Source organism: Natrix helvetica, assembly GCF_964273705.1.
Source record: "Natrix helvetica genome assembly, chromosome: 7".
NCBI lineage: Eukaryota > Metazoa > Chordata > Lepidosauria > Squamata > Natricidae > Natrix > Natrix helvetica.
Genome location: NC_138558.1, coordinates 49655722 through 49682614, shown reverse-complemented (window position 1 = coordinate 49682614; position 26893 = coordinate 49655722). Strand labels below are relative to the sequence as shown.

The following is a 26893-nucleotide window of genomic DNA, read 5'->3' as shown; positions in this document are numbered from 1 at the left end:
GTATTTAAAATGTTCTTTACAAGTTCTTCTTGCAGCTTTAACTTTAACTTTGTAATAGTATTCTGAGCGTTTCTCTCATTAAGCTTTTTGGGGGGAAATATGTCACTTCAGTTCACTAAAGTTTACTCTAGTCTAGACAAAAGAATGCAGATTGAAAATAGTTTCTTCCACTGGAGTGAATGGGAAATTTATGCTAAATGGAATTTTTACATTAAAATGGAGTTTTAAATTAGTTTTCAGTTAATATGTTTCCAAAGAAATTCAATTAGGGTTTACAAATAGTATTTAATGCAATCTCAGCAAGGTTATAATCAAATATGGTGCTTTATGTTTTCATATTGTCAATAATTAATGTAAAAATGAATAGGTTCTGCCAGATTTTCCTGATACAAACAAGCAATTGGATTTTTTTAAAAAAAATTAAGAAAAGGAAACATTTGATATTGCTTATTCTGTGTGTGTATATATATATATGTGTGTGTGTGTGTATGTATGTATGTATGTATACATATATGTGTGTGTGTATATATATATATACATACATATATGTGTGTGTGTATATATATAAAAGCCCAAGCTTGAAGATGGCAAGTGAGATCTTGCCGAAACATTGCAAAGACAATCTCAATCTTACACGGGAAAAGACCCGAATACAACAAAACCAGCATACCTACACCCGTGAAAATCTACATACATACATACATACATACATACATACATACATACATACACATACACATACACATACGTACGTACGTACATGTGTGTGTGTGTGTGTGTGTGTGTGTTGTATTTGTGCTGATAAATAAATAAAGGGAGACTAGTATAGATCTATTTCAAGCTGTTTAGCTCTCATCAACTAGCCATACCCTTACTGGGATTTGAACACATATACATATATATCATGTATACGGTATCCATTGTATGTTACTATGATTTCAGAATAATTTCACAATCTCATGTATATTCTGTATATTCATGCTTCTGAATAATCACTTTGCTGCAGTAGTCCATTTTGATAAATAGCCTGAGAATCCAACTTTTCAAACCTTCTCTGCTCCTCTGCTCTGCTCAGCTCAGCTCATAAAAAGGGAATTAATTGTTGTTCATTCACAGATCATCATGTATAAGGCTTCAAATTACATATTTATGTGAGATATGATACAAGTTCATGATGATGATTGTATCAAAATATATAGATTGTCATTTTGCCATAATGATAGATAGTCATGGAGCCTTCTTTTGTGTAAACTCGGCCTAAAATCAATTGTTCTGATGCATTGTAACTATGTACCATTTCTCTTCTATTTTTAATTTGTATAATAGAAACAAAAAAGATTTAACATATTTTTAAAAATAATAATTATTAATTGATTATTAAAATGCATATACATCATTTTAAAAAAACATAATTAGAGTTAAAAACATAACAAAAACAGAAAGAATCAAATGCATCAAATAAAGAGGAATGCAAGTTAAATGACAAATATTTCCATATATGCAATGTACTGTTGACACATTTATATAAAAATTTGAAAGATTATATAATGTAAAGGGGACAGTTTTACTACTATAATGTTTTCTTTGACAACTAGTTCCCAGCAAAATTGTCTGACTTGAATCTCTAATGGAAAGTGTTCATAAGGAAGTCAAAAGTAAGCATGCATCTATAGAATGATATCCTACGAACTAAAAGAGCATTAAAGTATTACATATATGTAATACATAATGCATAGTTTAATTTTATTTATTTACCGTATTTATTCAATTTCTAAGGCTGCCCAACTCAACCAGGTGACTCAGGGTAGTTAAATATTTATTTTGTCTTATTATGAAAAAGTTAAAGAATATTGAAGCTCATATTATAAAATGGCTGCTTTGATCCTAACTAAATTTGGCCCCCCAAAAAAATCATTTTAGCTGCAAAGATGCATAATTTAAAAGGAAACCATTAGATACTGGAAATCTCTGAAATCAGAACTACAATTTAATACTAGTGGATGAAAAGTGTACTTGGTATAATGAAAAATTATAACTGCTTGTATTCAGGGCCTTAGAGATTTATATGTTCAGCATGTATCCAAAATTGCAGTTTTCATTCTTGATTAAAATGAGAGATGAAATGATGAGGTCTCTGGATACAAGGACAAGTTCTATTCAAAGCTGAAAAAACACAGTCAGTCTGATCAGAAGAGATGTACTTATTCCTCTTCATCAATCAGGAACTTTCACCATATGGTTTGCATAAAATGACAGATCCAATGGATGTTCAGTTCAAATATGATTCCACTTAAATATTTTTTCCATTTCTTTATGTGACAGAAGCAAATTAATATGATTAGATTTGCTCTTCTTCATCATTAAACTGAATTAATGTATGGTACTCTTAAGAACCAGAAGTGCACTTTTATTTATGGATTTAGCTACAAATCATTAAGTCACTATGGGAGGAGCAGACCTTGTTATGCCCATAAAAAACTCATATATATAAAGATATTCTTTACCAATTAGTTTTTAGATGAAATTCAAAGTGCTAGTTCACTGATATGGTGAACCTTGTAGAGACCGAGAATCTTTTGCAGCCCAAACTGCAACCCAAACCCCACTTATTTATCTCAAAGTGCCAACACAGCAATTTAACCTGAATATTGAGGTTTTTTTCTACCTAAAATAATGATATATAAGGCAGAGGTCAGCCAATTGTTCTAAGAAAAATGTGATAAAGGCACTTTTACGCTCCTTCATTTTTTTCCTGCTTTTGAAATATTACATTTAGCAACAATAAAAAATAAAACCTTTTGTAATATCATTTCTCTTTTCTTCCCTCTCTCTTTCCCCTCTCTCTTTCCTTCCCTCTTTCTCTCTTTCCCTCTCTCCCTCCCTCTCTCTCTCTTCTTCTCTGTCCCTCTCTCTTTCCCTTCCTTCCTCCCTCCCTCTCTCTCCCTTATTCCATCTCCCCCCCCCCCGGGGAGAAACACAATGGAGCTGGGCTAGTTATTGCCTATAAAACCATAAATATCATAGGCCTTATTTGTTTTCCCATAGTATTTAACTGTCTGTGCATTCCAATAGGGTCAACTTGTTTCAAAACTCATTAAGAATTGTCATGTTGTTTAGTCAATGTTGCTAAACCCGCTGTTTGAAACAAAATCACTCTGCAGATTCACATGGTCTCATTTTGTCCAACTTCGAGAGTTTTTAAAATACTAGTTCTTCTGCTAGGCCTTGGGTTAAGATGTTTGGATAAGTCACTTTAAGCCAAGGGAGTATATGGAAGTGTGGTTTTGTTCCTTCAGACAAGTTGTGCATGGAATTGTTAATTTAATTTTGTTAAGCTATCCAGAGACATCCTACAAAATAAATAATTAACCACACAAACAAATAAGGATAGGAAAAACAGAGATATCAATGAACACAGAGACTTAACAATTATATGAATATGATAGCAAACAACAAATAAACATAGAAGAAAATTCTGGTCAGGAGAGATGGTAATTTTGAATAAATAAAAGAAATGCAAAGGGACAGTAAGAAGCCCCAAAGAGAGAAAGGAAAAAGATCAATATGACATGGAATACAGTCAGAAATTCATTATTTTGACTAGAGGAGGAATCTAATTTAACTGCTGCACTTATTTATTTTAAACCATTGACTTATTTCAAACCTTAGTGGGAAGTATTACATACATACATAAATAAGCAATTCAACATGATGTACACAGAAAGTGTTAGTATAACAATAAGAACTAATATGTAAAGAGAATAAAGTTAAATTAATAATTTCAAGTTTAAGAATAAATGGAAGGCAGCTACAGAAGAAGGTTAATTTTGTTTTAGTATTATACAAAGTGATGTGCTTCTGAAAATGATCTAAGGCAGTGCTTCTCAAATAGTGGGGCGGGCCCCCCAGGGGGGGCGCGAGGCTCCATAAAGGGGGGCTCAGCTCAAATTATTTTATATATTTTTGTTTTGCAGGTTAAAGTTTTTTTTAATATTGTATTCCTTTAAATCCTGTGCTCCTTTAAATCTTTTCTGCTACAGTTAATAAAGCTATTCTTTGTTGTAAATTGATCCACATTTCTTTCTTTTTTTATTCTCTTATACGTTAATAAGGATACAGTGTTATGCAGAGGTGTACTTATAACAATTTTATAGACAAATGATACTATTTACAGTCGTGCGGGGGGACGCGAAATGTTTTCTTCTTCCTAGGGGGGGCATGACAGAAAATAATTGAGAAGCACTGATCTAAGGTAAGGTAACAAAAATAATCAGAAAATAAGCTGTATGCATGAGCAATCAGTTGACATGTTATGCAATGTGAAATGGGTTGATGAAAGGAGAATTTGGCATTTCTTTTTCTTTTCTAAAAAATGTATAGAAATGTATATTAATTAAGGATCATTGGAATTACATAGAATAATGTACTTATTATATAATAAATGCATAATATTTTAGTTGATCCATCTCTCATTCTTACACATATTAAGTCACTTATTTCAAAGTCATTTGGGTACAACTGTTACTCTAATATGTTGCAGTTAGATGGTTAGCTTCCTAGCGAATTATAACATTTACCCTATTGTGACTTATAGTGCTACATTATGGTATTTTTATTATAATTTTACCTTATTTAATATTTTATCTTGTATATTGAATATATATATTTGCTGATGTTTCATTTAAACTTATGTTTGTGTCTGTATGTATAAGGTGTTTCAGTTGTATATCAATGATGCCGTATGCTAAATAAATAAACTTTAATATGTTAATATGTAAAATTTTCCGTAAGAGCATCTTACCATTGTTGTTTCTGCAATGGATCCAAAACTATTAATGAAGATGTTGCATGTAACATTTACTGGAGGCCCTATAAAACATTAAGGCATGAAGAAATTAGTGTCTTTATGAAAATGAAATTTGTACTATTTTCAAAATTTATGAAATGGCTAAATTTCAGTGGAAAAGAAAGATATTTTTAAGGATATGGTTTGACTATTATACTGGCATGGTAATCATGTGTCTATATTGGATTGATGCTGGTAATTCTTGAAATCCATTAGTAATTGGCCAAGCTTCTAGAACTATTGTTTTTAAACAATAAAGAATTCATGATAGTTGAATCAAATATTTGAATGCTTTTGAAAGATAGTTGATTTTGCTTTGACGGATACAATAACCAGGGATGTCAAACTCAAGGCCTGGGGGCTGGATCGGGCCCACAAGGTACTTAGATCTGGCCTGCAGGGCCACCCTGGAAACAGTTACGGACCAGCCCGCAGTGCCTCTACCTGTAAAAATGGAGCCCAGGAGGGCTGCATGAGGCCTTCCTGAGCTTCGTCTTTGCTGGCAGAGATTATCAGGAGAACATCACAGCTGAAAAAGAGAACAAAGTGTGTGGGTTTCTTCCAACAGCTGAGGAAGTGGAGGCTTCCAACAGCCAAAGCTTCTGCTCCTCTTCCTTCCTTGGCTGTTAGAAGAAGCCCCTGTGCTTCGTTCTCTCCCCCTGATTTCTCCCCCCCCCCACTGCAAGCCAGGCAGCTCTCAAAGAGAACGAAGTGCGGGGACTGCTTCCAACAGCCAAAGCCTCCGCTCCTCTTCCTTCCTTGGCTGTTGGAAGAAGCCCCCGTGCTTTGTTCTCTTTGACAACCGCTTGCAATGGGGTGGGGTGGGGAGAAATCAGGGCGAGAGAGTGGGCGGGAGGACGAGCAGGGACAGGCCAGGGACCGTACTGGTATGGAGGCATGGCCAGACTGCCATTGCCAATGGTACAGAAAGATACGGCCAATTTCCACTATGGGTATGCCCGTACTGATCCATACCGGATGGAACCCACCTCTGCATACGTCCCAACATGAGTGATGTTGCACTGGCTGCACACATCCTGGCCACACCCACCCAGACCCCCAAACACAACCCTGATGCGGACCTCAATGAAATCAAGTTTGACACCCCTGCAATAGACAGTACAGTTCTATACCCCAATGACTAAAAGTGACTTTATTTCACAAAGCTATTCCTCCAATTCAAAACCTGATTACATCATAGGTCAGTATACAAATAAAATGTCAATTATTTCCAACAAATGACAGGAATATATTAGTGAAAGGAAATTTGTTCCATTTCTGGGCAATTACTATAGTGTTAACATTTTTAAAAATAATTTGAAACATGCCTTCTTATCATTAAATTAAAGAGAAAAGTTAAATTTTGTTTTCATAACTATATCTTCCTAAATTGTTCAATGTATCTTAGTGAAATGAAGATGATCATATGTTTTTAGTTGCCTATCTTAATATCACTTCCATGTTTTATATGTGAATGATCAAACCCTATTGAGGAAATAATTGCCCAATTTATAATGCTCAAACACTAATTCAATAGAAAAAAAAACAATAGCTTTACTTGCTATCACGTTCTTCATTCTCATAGGACACCTGCTATCTATCTACATTTTCCCCCTTCTTTTGTGGATATAAGCAGTTATAAACTAATAAATAATGCTGTACCCATTCTTTTTTTAAAGGGCCATGAGACATATTGTAAATTTATTTTAAAAAATAATATAAAATTTCCAAGCTGATGTTTTATTTTGCAGCAACTTCCTTTTTAATTTTGATTAAATTTAAATAAAATTAGTTGAGCTAATTAAATTAGTTGTATATAATTCCTACATATTTTTTAATTTTTGGATATATAGCACTGTGGATACATAATATTTTGTTTATTTTATTTTCTGCTTAACTGGAACCCAAGTACCTCTAGAATACCATAAATTATCACCAGGGGAGAGAGGGAGAATGTATTTAGAAAATATCACACAATATCATAAATATTTTAAAGTTGCAAAATCTACTAATGGGTTTACATCTGTCCCATTCTACACTATAATATAGTAGATCAGGATGGTTGTACTGTATATAGTCTAAGTTTCAGAATCCAATCACTAAATGAATTACTAAGACTTAAGCAGACTTATTTATATCTTTTTTTCTGAAATCTTTTTAAAGGAGGGGAAATTATTTGTTTAAAATAATCTTTTGTTCAGAATAACTTTACATTAAATTGAACTGGAAGTTGTGCTGATAAGCTAAGCAGTGATAAATAAACATTAACGTTTAAGTTCTGGTAATAGTTGTGTAGGAATGAAAAGTAGTGAAATTATAATGCAATATTAGAAATATCTTTCATCTTAAGTAATTATATAAGTTTATACCCAATCCAATTTATCTCCAATGGTCTGAGGATCAGTGTAGCATTGCATGGCTACATATCATTGTTAGGTATTTTGTGTCTACAATATTTGCGTGATTTGCAGACTGTGTCTGCAAATGAAGCAGTTTGGTAAATCGGTTCTAATCCTTTGTTCTAAGGGCATTGTGAAAAAGCATTTACTGTATAGATCTAATCATAAGGAATTGTTGAAATAAATTTAAACTCATGTTGGCAGTATTTTATATATGTTAAACCAGGCTTCCTCAACCATGGTTCTGGGAACCCTAGGATTCTTCAAAAGGCCACTAGGGATTTCCGGGGAGATCATGATTTATATATGTAAGAAAACAGTGACTGAACAAAAATTCTCCAACATCCAATCCTAGGTTGATCCACTGGAGTGTATGGACTCTGTGCAAGCAGGAATATGAGTAAAGCCTGAGCCGATGAGTGAGGAGGGAGCAAGGGCAGAGGAATAGCAGATGGTTGAGAATGCACTAGAGAGATGCTACCAGGACCTCCATGCCAGGCCTCTTTGCCAGCTTGCCAGCTTACTAGCCTGCTTTTCTGAAAGTATAGTGCCCTGGGGGACTCCATCTCAAAGTGGATTCAGGAGATCTGAGACTGGCCTGGGCACCAGTGGAAGCAGGAGCCACCACAAAGGTTTAGGGGAGGAGGGAAGGTGGGAGGAATAGAAACTTTTTATTTATTTTTAAGTTTAAGAACACTCTTAATGCATATATGCAGGTCTACACATAAAATGAAGATACTGAATGGCAGGGGTTCTCCCAGGCCTGAAAATAATATGTTTCCTCCAGATTTAAAAGTTGGGAAAGAAAAAGAGGCTGAAAATCTGGGTGCATCTTATACATCGAATACAGCATTTTGTGCCTCCTGAACCCCCCCCCCCTTCACCAAAATGGCCATGCATACCCTTATGGAGGCTTTCAGAGAGCTCCTGGGGACTGGGGAGGGCAGAAATGAGCAAAAAATGGACCATTTCCCCCCCCCCAACCCCCAGCAGCACTCTATAAACCTCCATAAGGCTATGCATGCAATTTTTTGACAAGAAACGGGCCCGTTTTCGTGAAAAATGGGTCATTTTTTGCTCGTTTTTGCCCCCATCCCCTAGGAGCACTCTGCAAGCCCCCCTCCCCCAGGCTATTCATGCCTGTTTTGGAGGGAAATGGGCCCATTTTTGCAAAAAAACGGGCCATTTTTGGAAGGCTTACAGAGTGCAAAAACTTTTTTTCCCTTTTGAAAAGCTCTTTAACTGATTGATGAGAATTACATTTATCAAGTGCTGTGCCAGCAGAAAGTCTTAGGTGCTGCAGATTGTCAGCGATTTCCTTCTCCAGCACATAAATACACCTGGAAACATCTACCTACCTACCTGCTCCCCCTCCCTCCCTCCCTCCCTCACTCCCTCCCTCTCTCTCTCTCTCTCTCTCTTTATCCCTCTATTTACCTTCCTACTCTCTCTCTCCCTACCTATCTACTGTATTTCTCTCTCTCTCTCTTTCTATTTCTCTCTCTCTGTCCCTCTCCCTACACTCTCTCTCCCTACCTATCTATTATATTTCTCTATCTCTCTGTGTCTGTCTATTTCTCTCTCTCTCTCTCTCTATCCCTTCATCTACCTACCTACTTACCTACTCTCTCTCTCCCTACGTATCTACTGTATTTTTCTCTCTTTCTCTCCCTCTCTATCACTCTACTTACCTACCTACTTTTTTTAAAAAAAATTGCCTCTTCAAAACCCTGGTTCATCTTATACTCCGCTGCATCTTATATTCCAAAAATACAGTATTTGTTATATGAATTGTACACAAATAATAAAATGATATAGTAACTCTAGTAGTATTTCTAATTTTTGCTTTCTTCTGTGTGAAGATTTCAATATTGCTTTTCTAGATTTCTCTTCTAATGTATTTGGAAAGTTATATTATTCCTATAATTCAGGATTTATATTTATGAAAGCACACTGAAGCAGATCATCCATCCTACTAATGCATAGTCTTATGTTTATTTTAACTATTTCAACTTTCTCATATTTGATTTTGATTCTATCAAAGTCTTTTCGGGATTCCAATAGATTTGGAGCTTTCATTTAATACTTTTCTGTACCTTCACACAATTTCTCACATTGCATTGTTGGATTATGCATTCCTTTTTATTTTATTTATCCATTAATAAAGGTGATGTATGTGTTAGTCATTCCTGACTCTAGGGGGCAGTGCTCATCTCCGTTTCAAAGCTGAAGAGCCAGCGCTGTCCGAAGACGTCTCCGTGGTCATGTGGCCAACATGACTAAACACCAAGCGTGCATGGAACGCAGTTACCTTTCGACCATAGGTGGTCCCTATTTTTCTACTTGCATTTTTATGTGCTTTCGAACTGCTAGATTGGCAGAAGCTGGGACAAGTAACGGGAGTTCACTCTATTATGCAGTACTAGGGATTCGAATCACCAAACTACCTATCTTTCTGATCGACAAGCTCAGTGTCTTAGCCACTGAGCCACGTCATCCCTTCTCTTTATCCATTAAAAACAGCCAAATAAAAGCAAGTATGTGGAAAGAAAAACATTTTAAAAACTCACGTCATCTCTTACATATTTTAAATAACTGAAGCAACTGAAGCACTCACATACTGTATATGCATTAACTTCCCAATGTAAAGGAGAGCATGATTGAACTACCTGCTATGTAGTTGTTAAAAATTAGATTATTAAAGAATGTATTCCCTTTTTTGGTGAAATCACCAAATTTCCCTCCATCACAATTAATTTTAAATGCCATGATTTCTTTCCATTCTTTAGCAACCAACGCTTAGTCCCAACTATTTTGCTTTCGGACATTTGACCATCCTCATTGATATCAGCTTAGAATATTTATTTATTTGTTTGCTTGTTTGTTAAATTTATTTGCTGCTGAAAAATTATAGAATAAAAGTTGCTAAGGAATCTTTCATTTTTTATTGTGCCATGCAGTCTTTACTTTCTACTATGGATTTTACTTTTAGCTTTGACTAAAAATGGATAGTATACAATGCAGTCAAACATGTAACAAGATACCATTATAGAGTTGAATCCATTTTTTTATTCTCATTGTGCTTAATGATAATTTTTTAAAAATAAACTAACACAAAATCCAGCACAGTATGCATAAAATAATAATAATAATACTAAATACAATATAAATTCACAATCAAATGAATATGAAATTCTAAAAACACAAGAAGATTATCAATCAATCAATAAAAATTCATAGGAAACATAAAAAGAAATTTACCTGGGGCCATAAAGTAATAAACGAATAATGAAATTACTTTCTAAATTTCAGGATGATACATTTCTTTTCACTGAATCCCTATTCATAGATTTTTGTCTGTGTTATCTAGTCATATAATATTACTAGTATTAGTAATTTTACTACTAATATCTAGATAACGCTAATACTAATGTTATCTAGAATTACAAAAACATGTTAATTTAATCATAATAATAATAGGATTTTAATAGCTGCAAGGACCCTAAATTTCACTGTAATCACATATTGATTACGACATGAAATTTCCATAATTATCCTTTTTACATTGTAATTCATCCAGTATCTATTCTATTCTTTTTAAAAAATGCTTCGTCTTCGATTCAACATTTCCCTTGCCAATTCTTTCCAAATTACAATATAGATAGAAATATTTTTTATTAAAATGTATAGAATCAAGGCCATAATCCAGGGGTGTCCAAACTTGGGAACTTTAAGACTTGTGGACTTCAACTCCCAGAATTCCCCAGCCAGCTGGGGAATTCTGGGAGTTGAAGTCCACAAGTCTTAAAGTTCCCAAGTTTGGACACCCCTGCCATAATCTAAATTACAGTTTTAGGCAAATGTGTTGTTTAGGAAAGTAATTTGGAAACAACTTTTAGCATAAATGAAAATATTGGAATTAAATAAATAACCTAGAAGATTAAATTACCTTTGAAATTTGGTCTGATTCTTGCATCATAGCCAGACATTCTTCCCATTAATTTATCCAGAAAATCTGAAGGAGACATTGGCATACTACGGGATCTCGCACTGTCAATTTCCTTGGTTGCCACCAAACTAAAAGCAAGAAAAATTCTCATCAGTGTAACCATACAATTTTTTTCAGGTCTTAAAATTATGTCCTTGTAATATGAGGTTTCATCATTTCAGTTCAGCATCACAAGTCAAAGCCAACCCTCCCCAAAGCACCATACAATTTGCTAGATTTTATTTCAATATTTTTTTTAACAAGTCTCACTATCGTTTTCTGAAAAAAATGTTTATTACACAAACTACACAAGTTTACCAATGAGCTTTCAGCTGCAATTCAAGTGTAGATTGTCACCTTGACTCTGCTATCCCTTCAAATGGCTAGTTTTGGTATGTTCATTTAGGTTGAACCAGGTTGGGTTAGTTTATGATGTATATTTGTTCTCTTTATTATTAAATAAATTTTAAATAATTCACTTTTTAAAGCATTTTTTCTCTGCTGGTTCGGGCAAATAGGCAGGGGAAAAAATGCTTTAAAAAGTGGAGAAAAATCTTCCAACAATCGCACGGCTCATAGCTGAGTTGCATGATCATCAGAAACTTTCCCCCCCACTTTTTAAAGCATTTTTTCCTGCCTATTTGCCTGAACTGGCAGCAAAAAATGCTTTAAAAAGTGAAAAAAAGTTGACCATGCCCACCTAGTCACATGATCCCCTTCCACCAAGCACAGTGGTGAGAATGAGTACTGCAGGCTACTTCTGTTGCCTGCCAGCTGCCTGCAATTTTGCAGTTCGATTCTCACCAGGCTCAAGGTTGACTCAGCCTTCCATCCTTCCAAGGTCGATAAAATAAGGGCAGATTGTTGGAAGCAATATGACAACTCTGTAAAACCACTTAGAGAGGGCTATAAATCACTGTGAAGCAGTATATAAGTCTAAATACTATTGCTATTGCTAAGTGGTTTAAGAAATTTACATTATTTATTTTATTTAGTTATTAAATGTATTTACTGCCCATCTCGATTCAAGACAACTCTGGGCAGCTAATATGGTTTTATGAAACCATAAAACATAAATATTTCTTAATACAATAAAATGGAAGTACAATCAAGAGTAAAATTACTTTTAAAAGTTGGGAGCTATTATAAAAATCAATAGTTTAATCTCAGTTTTTAACATGAGAAATGATGATTTTTCTGTTAACTATAAGGCATGTGTTTCTTGTTCTTAATTATTATTTGATTAATTTTATATGGATTAATTAATTGTACATCAATTAGAATCTATACAAACAAAGCAGTATATAATTATATTGAGCAAATAAATATAATATATAATAAAAGGTTTTCTTTAAGTCTAGGAATACAGTTTTAGGATCCAGTAAAATGGATAACCATGGGCTAATAACTATGACTATTTTTTTAAAAAAAATAAACTGCTGTAAATAGTAGAAATATTACCTATTAATAACTAATACTAGCATTGTTTAAAATATCCTGTTAATCTTCATTGAAAGATGAATGTACCAAGGATGAATCTTCTGGTGAGGGAAGACAATATTTTATAAAATTGATTATGTAATACTTTGTATCTTACATAAAGCTGCTGAGAACTAGAAAAGGTTACAGATAACATTTTGTAATTAACCACTATATACTTTTAACCTTAACAGGAAAGTTATCATTTTAGCTACTATATAATGGGGTTTTTTTAACAGCTCACATCTAATAGCCTTATCTTGTTCATTTTGCAGTACCCATGTAAGAAAGTCAAAAGGGAAAGTATTATGATATATTATTTTAAAAATACCAGACAAAAAACTATCAGTAATATGCATCACAAAAACTATCAATATCTATGCCTCTGACAAAGGATTTTGGAATCCTCAGTATCCACCATTTTTGCTGAATGTGCACAGAAGACTTGATCCTTTCTATTGTTTTTCTCTTCATGTACCTTCCTCAAACCTCCCTCAAACTTCTTGTCTACCTTCTAATCACATTACATAAGCACATTTCTACTTGTTAATTATAAAAAAAACTAATTTAGCATATGGAGACAAGATACAATATAGTTCACTTCAGTGACGTGCGGTGAGGTTTATGGCTGGTGAGGCTGGTGACGTCATCAGGAAGGCGGGGAATGGGACCACATGTGCTGGAGGCTGAGGCTGCCTCAGTCTCCAGCACACGTGATCCCATTCCCTGCCTTCCTGAGCGCGCTCCACCAGCTCTTTACTTTACTTTACTTTATTTCAAACTTTTATACCGCCCCCTCTCCCAAAAGGGACTCGGGGCGGTGTACAGTCAGTTTAAAACACATAAATACATGGAAAGAAATACAAACATAGTTAAATACTAAATACTTAAAAGAGGAGGCTGTAAAAACTGTACCTAAAGTAAAGCAATTAAAACAATGTTAAAAAATAACCCCTAAAAATACCCAAATTAAAAATATCTGCCAGGAGGTAAGATAAGACTAAGCTGGCTAAATGGAACAGGTGAGTCTTCAGTTTTTGTCGGAAGGAGCGGAAGTCGGTGGTGGTTCTGATATCGGGGGGGAGGTCATTCCAGAGGGTTGGGCCCATCACAGAGAAGGCTCTACTCCTCGGCGCCGCCCGTTGGCATTGCTTAGTGGATGGCACCAGGAGGAGTCCCTCCCTGTGAGAGCTCGCGCTCCGCGATCCCCAACAGCAGCTGCTTTTCAGTGCTTTTCTATGCGTCTGGCGTTTAGGACATCCGGCTATCTACCTAAACGCCAGACGTACAGAAAAGCACTGAAAAGCACTTCGCCTCCAAGCCACTTCGTTTTGATGACGTCGCCGATGTTGCTGCTGGCCGCGGCCGGATGGAGGTAACCAGAGTGGCGCCGAGGGGTCCGGGCGGACGAAAGAGCAAGCGAGCGAGCGATGGAGGATCAGGCAACCTGATTCTTGGTCGCTCGTCCGCTGGACTGCTTCGCGCCACTCTGGCTACCTCCATCCGTCCGCGCATGGCAGCTGCGGTGACGTCATCAAGCCCCTGCCACTTCTGGACGTCAATTACAGTCGCGAGGAGCACGCAAAGTACAGCGGAGGCAGGAAGGTTATTGGCGCTTCCGAGAACCCTCCTGCCTCTGCCGGTTGCCCAGCTGGCACCGCCCCGCTCCTCCTCCTCCCTCCTCTTCCTCTTATATATATGAAACTCCCTCGTGGATATTATTATTATATATTATTATTTCATGATGAGAAGTGAGGCTCTGCCTCCCCTGCCTCCCCTGACCGCACATCCCTGGTTCACTTTCTTCTCTATTTTGAATCACTGTTTTTCCAAATTCAAGTTCACTTAGCTTCATTGTAAGAGTTTTTTTTTAAAAAAAGTTCTGGCATGACCATGATTGTTATAAATTCCACATTTTGCTATGATCCAAACAGAAATCTATGCAGTAAAGCCATCTGATAAAATATACCACAACCTACTACTTCATAAGATAGAAAAATATGGATTAGACAGCTTCATCACCAGATGGATTTGTAACTGGATGACCAAGCGTACTCAATGTGTAGTCCTCAATAGAACTGCATCTACAAGGAAGTATGCAGTGAGGTCTCCCAAGATTCTGTTTTAGGCTCAATACTCTTCACCATCTTCATCAATGATTTGGACAAGGGGATAGATGGGGAACTCATCAAATTTTCATATGACACCAAGCTAGCAGGAATAGCCAACATTCCACGAGATAGGCTTAAGATACAGAAGGATCTTGACAAACTTGAACATTGGGCACTAACAAAATGTAATTCAATGGTGAAAAAGTAAGGTTCTACAAGAAAAAGCAAAATGTATTGGTACAGTATATGTGGTACCTTGCTCAATAGCAGTAACTGTGAGAGGGACCTTGGAGTCCATTTAAATATGAGCCAGCAGTGTGCTGCAGCTGCCAAAAATGTAAATACAGTTCAAGACTGCATTAACAGAGGGATAGAATCAAGATCATGCGAAACGTTAATAACACTTTATAATGCTTTGGTAAAGCCACATTTGGAATATTGCATCCAGTTTTGATTGCCACGATGTAAAAAAGATGTTGTGACTCTAGAAAGAGTACAAAGAAGAGTAACAAGGATGATTAGGGTACTGGAGGCTAAAACATATGAAGAATGGTTACAGGAACTGAATATATCTAGTTTAGTGAAAATAAGGACTCAGGGTGACATGATAGCAATGTTCCAATATCTCAGGGGGTTGCCACAAAGAAGAGGGGGGTCAATCTATTCTCTGAAGCACCTGAGCACAGGACAAGAAGCCATGGATGGAAACTAATCAAGGAGAGAAGCAACCTAGCACTAAGGAGACATTTCCTGACAGAACAATTAATCAGTGGAACAACTTGCCTCCAGAAGTTGTGAATGCTCCAACACTGGAAGTTTTTAAGAAGATGTTGGATAACCATTTTGTCTGAAATGGTAGAAGGTTTCCTGCCTGAACAGGAAGTGTTTGGTTTGGTTTGGTTTGGTTTGGTTTATTTGGATTTATATGCCGCCCTTCTCCAAAAGGACTCAGGGCGGCGTACAACATTAAAAAACACACATCCCAAAAGTTAAAAAAGATTAAATCCATATCCAAAAAAACCAAACCGAATTTTAAAAAAACAATACATTTAAAATAAGTTAAAATTAAAATTAACAGGCCAGGCCGGCTTGCTGGAAAAGCCAACTTTTTAGGGTGCGTCAGAAGGACCGGAGGTCGGGGATTATGTGAAGCTCCGGGGGCAGCTCATTCCAGAGGGAAGGTGCTCCCACAGAGAAGGCTCTCCCCCTGGTGGTCACCAGCCGACACTGCCAGACCGACGGCACCCTGAAGAGGCCAACTCTGTGGGATCGTACTGGACGGTGGGAGGCTACTGGTGGCAGTAGGTGGTCTCGCAGGTACTCTGGGCTTAAGCCATGGAGTGCTTTAAAGGTCATAATTAATACCTTGAATCGCACCCGGAAAACAACCGGCAACCAGTGCAGGCCGCCTAAAAGGGGTGTAACATGGGAGTACCTAGGTACCACCACGACAACCCGCGCGGCTGCATTCTGGACCAGCTGAAGCCTCCGGTGCTTTTCAAGGGCAGCCCCATGTAGAGAGCATAGCAGTAGTCCAGGCGAGAAAGGACGAGGGCATGAGTGACTGTGCACAGAGCATTCCAATCCAGGAAGGGGCGCAACTGACGTACCAGGTGAACCTGGTAAAAGGCCCCCCTGGTCATGGCCGTCAGGTGTTCTTCTAAACTAAGTGTGACTAGAAGACTTTGAAGTCCCTTCCATACTCTGTTATCCTGTTATTTTGAAATCTTGTAATAATCAATAAAGAAGATATATATCTTCTTAAAGTCTGATTGTAGATTAACAATCTTATTTCATGTCCCTCTGTCTTTTTCATGATTTGCTTATTTTTGGTATTTTTAATTTCTTGGATGTCTTTATTCATTTTGCAAGTTCTTAAGCAAAGCAGTTAATACATTGGTTCCCTTTTTAGATCAAGCAATATCGTTTCCTATTTATTGAAATAGTTAGACTCTTTAGAAAAGGTTTTGTGCTATCCCAGAGGACAAATCTGTCTCCAGAAGCACTGCAAACAACATTTGACATACAAAGGGAGAGTTCTATTGTGAAGGTTTCTTATTGTTACTGCTAGTCAGTTGATATTCAGGTTGATATGATCCTGGAATTGGCATAGTGATCTGGAAGAAATGATTATTTCCCACTCTCCAAAGGAGAAGATCCTGTAAAACAATTCCAGAGACAGCACGATTTTGCCCATACCATTATTTATCTGAGTGGTAGGTGTTCCCTCACTTATGAGTGGAGATGAAATAATAGCAATAGCATTTAGGCTTATATGCCATCCCATAACACTTTACAGCACTCTCTGGGCAGTTATGATGTAGAAGCATTATTTGCTTATTGTGCCCAATAATCCAGATGCTCATTTTACTGTTCTCGGAAGGATAGAAAGCTGAATTAATCTTGACCCCTGTCAGGATCAAACTCCGGGCTGCGGTCAGAGTTTTGCCTGAAATATTGCATTTTAGCCACTGTGCCAGTTCATAGAAGATAATATCATGAGAACAAGGAAGAAAACACTTTACTTAATATATTTGTGCTTAAGTGAGAATACGAAAGGCTGCCAAGTTTTATTAGCTTTATTGAAATATTTAAAGATATTTAGCAAAGTTAGAACACAAAGCAAATAAACATATGGGATTCAACAAAAAAGTCCCTAAGTCCAATGAAAGAAAATCAAATAAACCAAACTCCATTCAGAAGAAAACATCTAGGAAGCACTGTAACAAAAGTAACCATATTTAATTCTGGTTCAACCAGTTGTTCATTATACATAATAGGCATCCAAGGACATGGACAATAATAAATGTTTGAAAATGTGACATGATACAAACATATGATTTAGGTATGTGCATGAAACAATGGAATGCAAATACAAATGGCCATGGATTGTGACATTGCTATGCATATTTTCTTATTTTTTCCCATTATTAAAGTATATGTTAGATTCATATTCCCTAAATACCTTGGAACAATTTGTGCTTAATTAGTCCTTCCAACAAAGTTAAATATTCTTCATTAAAGCACGAACAGCTAATAAAAACTAAATATCAAATTTAATACAATTCTGCTACTACCTTGGATCTTTAGTGTGATTTAAAAATGTAATAAAAATGTACCTTCAAATCTGTACTACAAAACTCCAGACTTCTGTTTTCTATGGCTTTTTTTAAAACTGAGTTAATGATTCTCTAGAGTTTTTAAAACTGAGAGTTAATGACTATCTAGAGTTTTGCAGCCAAGAGCTGGTAGCTTTAAAATGAAGCCTGTTGAATCAAAGCAAAGGCCTGTAAATCCAGCAATATATTACTTTGTAATGGCCAAGAGCAATTAGAATAAGCAATGTGCAGTATACAGGATTTATATAGAGAATGTAATTGTTTTATGTAAAAAAAAAAACTGTTTCAAAGCCTTATCCAGGAGGAAGCAGACTACCAATACTTTTACATACATGAATAAAGCTACATACAGTCAGGCATAGCAAGAAAGCTTTATTATTTTTTATAAGCTTAAGATAAATATCCATTTTTAGGATGGATATGTGTCCTTATAAGCACTTTGTCATTATACAATGTTATTTTTACTGGAAATAATACCAATACAGGATCAGTGATATGCAGGTACTCTTCGACTTACAACTTAAAATTTCTGTTGCTAACAAGAATTTGGCCCCATTTTATGACCTTTCTTGCCGCAGTTCTAAGTGAATCACTGCACTTGTTACATTAGTAATTAAAAGTTGTTAAATGATTATGGATTCCCCGTTGACTTTGCTTGTCAGGTTTCAAAAGGGGATCACGTGACCCAGGAACACTGCAACCATCATAAAAATGAGTCAATTGCCAAGCACCTGAATTTTGATCACATGACCATGGGGATACTGTAATGATTGTAAGTGTGAAAAACAGTAATACATCACTTTTTTCAGTGATGTTGTAACTTTGATCGGTAACTAAATGAACTGTTGTAATTTGAGGACTGCCTGTAGAAGCCATAGTAATATAAGAACATTTCTAAATAAATGAATCCACGTATTATAGACTTTATTATTAACACAAGCCAAGACAAATATGGGGGTGCGATATCTCAGTGGCTAAAGACGCTGAGCTTGTCAGCCTGGGTTCAAGACCCAAGCACCTCATGACAGGATGAGCTTCCATCCTTGCCCTACCTCCTGTCCCCCTAGCAGTTTGAAAGTAGGCAAATGAGAATAAATAGGTACAATTTCAGTGATAGGGTAACAGCACTCTGTGTACCTTGGCATATAGTCATGCTGGCCACCTGACCACAGAAGCCTGTTCGGACAACAATGACTGGCTAAGAAACGGAGATGAGCACTGCCCCGTAGAGTTGGACATGACTGGACAGAGAAACCTTTACTTTTACCTAGGACAGATGTAATAGCTTCAAAGTACAGTATTAAGGATCAAGTATATCAGTTATTTTTAAAGGAAATCTAGAGATTTGGGATAATAAACTGCTTGAAAAACTCCCCCAAAGCATGATGAAATGGAATTGATTTGAACTTAACACAAATAGTGAAGTGTAAAAGACTAAATTTTCCCCCTCTATTTTAATAATAATAAGTAGGATAAGATGGGTGGTTCCCCATCAAGATTTACTTGAATGCCTATCATGATGGGAGCATATCTGGAAAGAATTTGTTATGAAGCAATGTGCTCAATTATGGTAACACTGAATATAACAGATTCATCCAGCACCATCAAATAATTTTTGTTTATCCAGGAACATTTTTTCAGTTTAAAGTAAAGCATCTTTTGCATGCTTTTGGTGCTGCTACTATTCTTTTTATTTGGTTTCCTTGTTTTTGTCTTTATGTACCTAAATTTTGGAATTATTTTCATAATCAATAACAAAACAATTAAAAAATTATGCTACTTTTTAAAAAAATATTGAATACAGACATTTCTCTATAGTGCAGGGAAACAATCTAAGAGTACCATGGTTTTTCAAGCCATTTTTCCAACAGTTTGAGATAGGAAACTCCGTGCAAATTGTTCTGTGATTTCCTGAGTAGCTTACCATAAATTTGTTTGTTTAACCTCAAAGTTAAATGCCCTTAAAACTAAGGAGTCCAAGAAAGACTTTGTTACTTGGTTGTAGGATAGATATAGTAATATATATTTTTTATCTCAAATTACTAATAATTATGTGGCAAACCCATCCCGCATAATGTTCAGAATCCTTCCAGCCCCATTCCATTACAAATTCTGGAGAGCAATGGATGTTTGATCCTGCTGATAGGTGATGCTGGGTTGTAGGAGAAATGATGCCATAGAATCCACCGATCACTGCACAACCAGAAGTTACATTAAAAATAGTAAGGACAACAGTAAGGACAGTATAACTTCTTGGCTCCATTGCTGTTACAGTAAAGCTTGACTCTGGAGAAAGGGTGATTTATATCATCAAACTTTTCTGCTGACTTAAGAATGAACATTAATGGGGAGGGAGGCAAACAATAAGACATCAACATGTTGTACCCAGACTAGGACATAAAGAGCTTGCATTATGACATCACAATATAGATTTGATTATATTAATGACATGCTTGACTGCTATAAATGCCTGTATTGTAAGGTGGGCAGATACAACCTTCTACATGATTATGTCACTGTCAGTGTTATACCACTAGCACTAGCACTTAGACTTACGTACCACTTCATAGCACTTTACAGCCCTCTCTAAGTGGTTTATAGAGTCAGCATATGGTCCACAACAATCTGTCCTCATTTTACTGTCCTCAGAAGGATGGAAGGAAGGCTGAATCAACCTTGAAACAGTGAGACTCAAACTACCAAATTGCTGACAGCTAGCAGTCAACAGAAGTAGCCTGCAGTACTGCATTCTAACCACTGTGTCACAGTTATATGTGTTTTTATGAAAGCACAAGTGCTGTAGTGATATGTGTGCTTAAATGCATTCCTTCATTTGTGTGTGTGTGTGTGGGTGGGGGGTGTGTGATTAAGGATAAGTAACATCCAAAATTCTAGTAACAGGAGAAGCTGGGAGTTCTCCGCCTCTAATTTTTTGGATTTTGGATTAGCTTGCATTTAAGAGTTTGTATAGAATAATGTTAGTAACGTCAATATGATTTCCTTCTATTTGTTGTTCACTTCAATTTGATTGGCATGTTATGTGTGCTGGCAGTGAGAAAATGAGCTTAACACAGCATGGGGTCTGAAGTATAAATAGAAAGCCAATTTTAATTTGTTTTCTAGAAATAACTTAATGGGACTCACTATCGTTTATTATGAAATATGTCGCTTATTTTTCATTAGAAAAGTTTAATCTAAAGCTATTATCAGTAAAGACAAATTGTATGTGTATATTTTAAATCTGGAAATTGTGTTTCATGCTGCCTGTATTGGTCATTTCTCATATCTAATACAAGACCAAGTGGGAGGTTTGCTAGATGAAATGAATGGTGAAATGAAATGAAATGATGCAATTTTTTTTTTGCCTATGAACAAAGATCAAGATTAAGGAGCTTAGATGGGTCCCTAGGCAGAAAGAGTTCCAAAGGATAAATCTACTCTAAAAAATATCATTTTTCTCAGGTAGGCTATTAATGTAGGTCAAATAATGGCAGGGCATAAAAAAGGGCTGTCTACAAATCTTAATACCCGATTAGTAAGAAACATCTATTCTCATTAACAGTATCATTATTTAATGCCAAATTTTGGGGCTTTGGGACGGATGCTTGGAACATAATGTACATCAAAGTCGGTAAGCTTTCCCATGTTCACTGGAGCTTCCCACTGACTGCTATCCTGAGTCTCTCCCACAAGCTAATGAAAAAACATAGAAAGTGGAAAACAAATTGCATCAAACAAGTTTTATATCCCTGAAAATTTTGAACAGGGTTATTCAAGGAACCTAAGAGACTTCCAAAAAGGCTATTTACATATATTGACTATAATTACAAACATGCACAACTATAGTATATTATGGAAGACCATGTTCTTCATTTTATACAGATTCTTAATTTCAGTAATAATGTTGATTATTGGCAGAAAATAACTTTTTTATCTATAAAAATGTGGCTGCCCTCTCTAATAGTTAAACAAGCTAGATTCTTTAAGTATAAAATGTATACATGTAAAAAGAAAGAGATGGGGGAGGGAGGGGGAGGCATCCCTTTCAAATCATTATTCTTTTTCTCTCTCAATTAATATATTTTAAAGGTGCATTTATTATCTAGAACGGTATTTCTCAAACATGGCAATTTTAAGATGTGTAAACTACTTAACTTCCAGAATTCCCCAGCCAGCAGGTCCAAAGTTGCTTTAGTTAGTGAGATGCACAGTACATAAATGAATATACGAAGTAAAATAAAATTGATACATTTTAAAGCTGCCAATATTGATCTAGAGGACATTCATTTTCTTTGTGATTCAAAAATGACCCACAGGGGGGGAAAAAAATCAAGGATGCTGGGAGAAAGAAATTGTAACAAAGGTTTTCTCTGAAAAAAATATTTTGGATTTAGTTTCCCTTGCTAAATGGGACAGACAGAGGCAAAAGGCTTCATCTTGATCTGCTGGAAAAGGAGTAGCAATATTATTTATTTAAAAGATTTCTATGGCTCCCCCCTCCCCATCTTAAGCAACTCCGAGTGGCTCTCAACAACATACAATCAATATTATATCTGAGTACCAATGTACCTAGACGAAAGATAGCACGCCAAAAAGCAAAATGTCATCATCTTCTGTTATTATCTTTCAATACCTCTAGGCTCTCCTTAGGATTTAATAAAACAATGGTTCACTTTCTTTCTAAATAATCATTGAATATTACAACTATATAGATAAAATGTAATACAAACTAAAAGAAAAAATAAAGGAATATAAAAACCCAGAACATGCATTAAAGAAATAATAATAGGCCATGCACCCCAGTTGATATAGTTTGAGAAAGCATGCTATGACATGCTTTCCACATTTGTAATGTAGCTCTGCCAATTCCTATATAGGTGTATCAGTCAGGATGTATAATAACGGGCCAAAATCAGCCTATAATCTATGCAATACAGGCACGTCAATTTTTAAAAGATCCATTTATCCATACAAGTAATCATATAGAAAGAAAGGTTTTGTGCACACTCCAAATGAACAAGCACTATATGACTATTAATGGCATAAGACTCTTAGGGTGGCATAGAAAATGAAAACATCAAATGTTTGACATGAAAGTTTAACTCAGCCAGTTCTCTCTATGAACATGAATACTGTAAGTCTTCTCTAATGTATAAAGATAAATGTAAAGGTTTCTCTGTCTGAACAAGGTCTTAGCATTTCTGTATGGATTGAATGCAGACCAGCCCCATTCTATCAGGGAACAAGATATACTATCACCTATAATTTTAAGGATGCCACCCATCAGAGAAAAGAGTGCAATCTAAATATCAAAAAGATATCAACATAAAATGAATAAAGAACTTTTGTAAATTATTCTTGACCCTTGCTTCTGGGTTTAAAAAAAAATGCTTTAGCCTGACAGTTTTAAGCAAAGAATAAATGATGATCATTTACTGCAAAACACAGGAAAGGCATTGTCAAATCATGACAAAAAAGTAGCATTGCATGTTACGTGACAACATTATTGTATTCTATAATAGTCATACAAATATTGCAGGAAAAATTAGGGACACTATATTTATATGAATAATATTGGCAATACCAGCATTTTTACTGTGATGTACCAACCTGTTCATTCTAAAAATCACTAATTAAAACTTATTAAGATACATAGTACAGATTGTATTTAAACAATGTTACTCACCCTTTGATTCTAATGAAATCAAGTTAAAGATGACTAATGTGTGACTAACATACTTTAGGATCTCATCCAATGAATTAGTTTGATACATTGTCTATTTTATCCCAGTAGTAAAACAGACCAGGTAAAGAAAACCAGGCATTTATGCATAATTGTTTGCTATTCAAATATTAAAGGCAGCTATACAGGAAAAATCTGAATTCCTGAAGTCCAAAACAGCCTATACATCATGGGGAGAGGGACTAGGATTGTAGGTATAAATATAAGAAAGCTCTCTTTCATAAAATAGAGATAGGGAACCTGTGACCCTACAGAAATTGTGGAAGTACAACTCAAACTACAACAATTTCAACCAGCATGACTAGTGATGAGGAATTGTATAAGTACAATTCAACAACATATGGAGGAGTTATCAGAATCAGAAAATTCAGAAAACTCCAAACATGGATCACTGTAGCTCACAGTGGAGGAATGTTCTATGGGATTGGCTGAATCTGATCACTGGAGGAGTGTTCTATCAAATCCCATGGATCACTGTGGATCACTGTGGATCACTGTGGAGTAATGTTCTATCAGATTGGCTGAATTTCTTTAGAAACTCTGAGTGCACTAAAATATAGTTACATGCACACCTTTTCATGCCTTCCCCATAGCATTTTCTGAGAAAGAAGCAACATGCATGCATCTTATTGGAATTTCTTATGTGTCTTAATGATTTTTCACTATAGTGATCTTACAAAAACATTGTAACACAGTACAATGATATTCACTTCTGCATAGTTTGATGATGTTAATATGGTTTGTCAAATACTTTATCTTTTATTGTGCGTATTACCACTTACTACTGTTTTTATTGTTAGTATGAATTGAGGTTTCTATGAAAAATATTTGTTTTACTATATTTGTTTACTTACAGGGCTGTAGGCAACTCCAAATGAAACTTACTCTGAACACATTACATATTCTATTTGGATAAATAAGATTAAAAATATGTAATATCTAAAATAAAAATAATACCATGCAATTTATGCAAGACATTAAAAACTACCTTTATTTCAATTATCTTCCCAAAATATTAGAGGAAGGGAGCAGTTCCATCCCTAAGGCCTAATTCTTTTTTAGAACCGTTTTTCCTCCTTTCCACTCTCTATGTTTTGTTTTACTTGTTCTACATAATTGTTGCTTATATACAGGAATTTATAGAATGATCACTTCTGGATATAAAGGCTTCAGTAACATTTAGTAATGTTTGGTAAGAATCCACAAGATGATTTTATCTTGCTAACAAACTATATAAGCAAGACTATAATATATTCTTTCGTTCTCTTTTTTACATAAAACACAAGATAATTGGTTGTAAAAGTGTTTTGATAACAACAGATGTGTAAAATTAAAAATAATTCCATAGTCTATAGAAGGACTCTTGCTCATTAGGATATACTTTTATTTTTTTGTATAACTCAAGGATAGAATCATCTACCCAACCATAGATTTATTTATTTTTTGCTGTCAGAAACATTTTTTTGATATCATTATATTTTAACTTCTTGACTGAAAGTATTTAAATAAACACTTCTCAATACTGTTTTTAGAGAGAATTTATTTATATAATTTACATTGTTTGTGTTAGCTTTTCTCTCAAAAATGAAATCTAATAATTTTCAATGTTAAGAGTGACATTTAAAGGGCTTGCCATTGGTATTCATATTTTTTGAGACTATTTACTGTAGAGGGTTGATATGTCCTTTCAGTAACTTAGGCATATATGTTATGCAAGATGTATTCAATTCTTGAAAACAAAACATCAGAACAGACTTGTAATTCATGTGCATTTTGGTAAAATTATTAATAATATTTAGAATTTAGCATGGCATATGATTTTTGGGGGGGAAAGATTTCTTATACTATATGATTTGTATACCTTATATATCACTGAATATTTACAATGTAATGTTTGAGCTTTACTAGTCAGTAATACCTCTGTAAATAATTTAATGCAACCTTTTTTAAAAATCCAGTTTTGTCTTCCCATTTCATTTGAATAAAATTACACCGTCTTCAATCCAAACACCTTAGTTTGGAAGTATTTGTGATGTCAGTTACAAGAAATATAAATATATCTGATAGTATTAATAATATAGTCAAATAGAAAAAGAAAGCTTTTGTATTCTATTTCATCATGTCTCAGTGTGGGGAAGATATTTAGGGGAAATATTTATGAAGAAACTTAAACTGCATTTTGTTATTATTGTCCTAGGTAACATATAATGTTTTATTTATTTGTTCTATGAAGGCAGATTAAGAGACACCAGAATGCTCATATATTTATGAAAACAATATATCATGTAATCTTAAACTAAAAGATATATAATATTGAGACATGGATGCTGAAAAGCAGACTTTAAATGCTGATTGAGAAACACCCTTCCCTCCCCCCCACTCACACTATGAAGCAATGATGCTTAAGATGATGGACAGAGTTTAAAGCAGGAAACAGAAGTGTATCTGAACCATGGGCAAAGGGAGGCAAGAAGCATTTGAACTGCCAACAGTTTGGTCTAATGGTTAAGGTACCAGGCTAGAAACCAAGAAACTCTGAGTTCTAGTCCTGCCTGAGGTATGAAAGCCAGCTGGGTGATTTTGGGGTCACTCTCTCTCAGTCCAATTCATCCCCCAGAGCTGTTGTTGTGGGAAAAATAGGAAGAGGAAGGAGTATTGGGTATGTTTGCTGCTTTGAATTAGTTACAAAAATAATAAATTGAGATTAAAAAAAGTATTTATAAAACAGAATTAAATATTAGGACAAGAGATTAAGAGAAAGTAATATTGTCCAGAATGTACATCCTAAACAATGTCTATAGAATATTAGATTACAGAATCCTTTTTACAGCTCTGTCATCGCACTTTTTTTCTTATCCATTTACATCAGCCAAAACATATCTACTGATATTTACCAAGACTTACCTGAGCAGCACCGCAGCTGCCCACAGATAGAATCCTGAGACAGCAGCACGCAGGTATTTAATGTGGGCCATGGTATGGCGAGGTATTTACAACCTCCTCCCAAAAGAACGTGTCCAAGTCATAAGGGGAGGGGGAAGCTCCTGAGGGATCAGAGAGTTCGGAATGAGATCGCTACGGAGCAGGAAAAGCTGCCGAGTTTTCAGGACCCTGGAGAGCTCCCTGACAATCGACAGAAGCTGTTCGAACCGAGGACGTCTTTTCCCAGGGTGATCTATTCGCCGGCGCTTGGGATGTCGTGCATTTT

The 26893-nt window shown here is 35.6% G+C and overlaps 1 protein-coding gene across 1 annotated transcript in view; it reads right to left on the bottom strand.

Annotated features, from left to right (window-relative positions):
• GLRA3 (glycine receptor alpha 3) overlaps positions 1-26660 on the bottom strand; it is a gene marked incomplete at its 5' end in the record, with an annotated part of 48898 nt that extends 22238 nt beyond the window's left edge. The window contains 3 exons of the mRNA XM_081958881.1: positions 4802-4869; positions 11195-11322; positions 26590-26660. Coding sequence (XP_081815007.1) covers positions 4802-4869; positions 11195-11322; positions 26590-26660 — 267 coding nt within the window. The remainder of the gene's footprint in view (positions 1-4801; positions 4870-11194; positions 11323-26589) is intronic.
• Between the last annotated feature and the right edge of the window lie 233 nt (positions 26661-26893).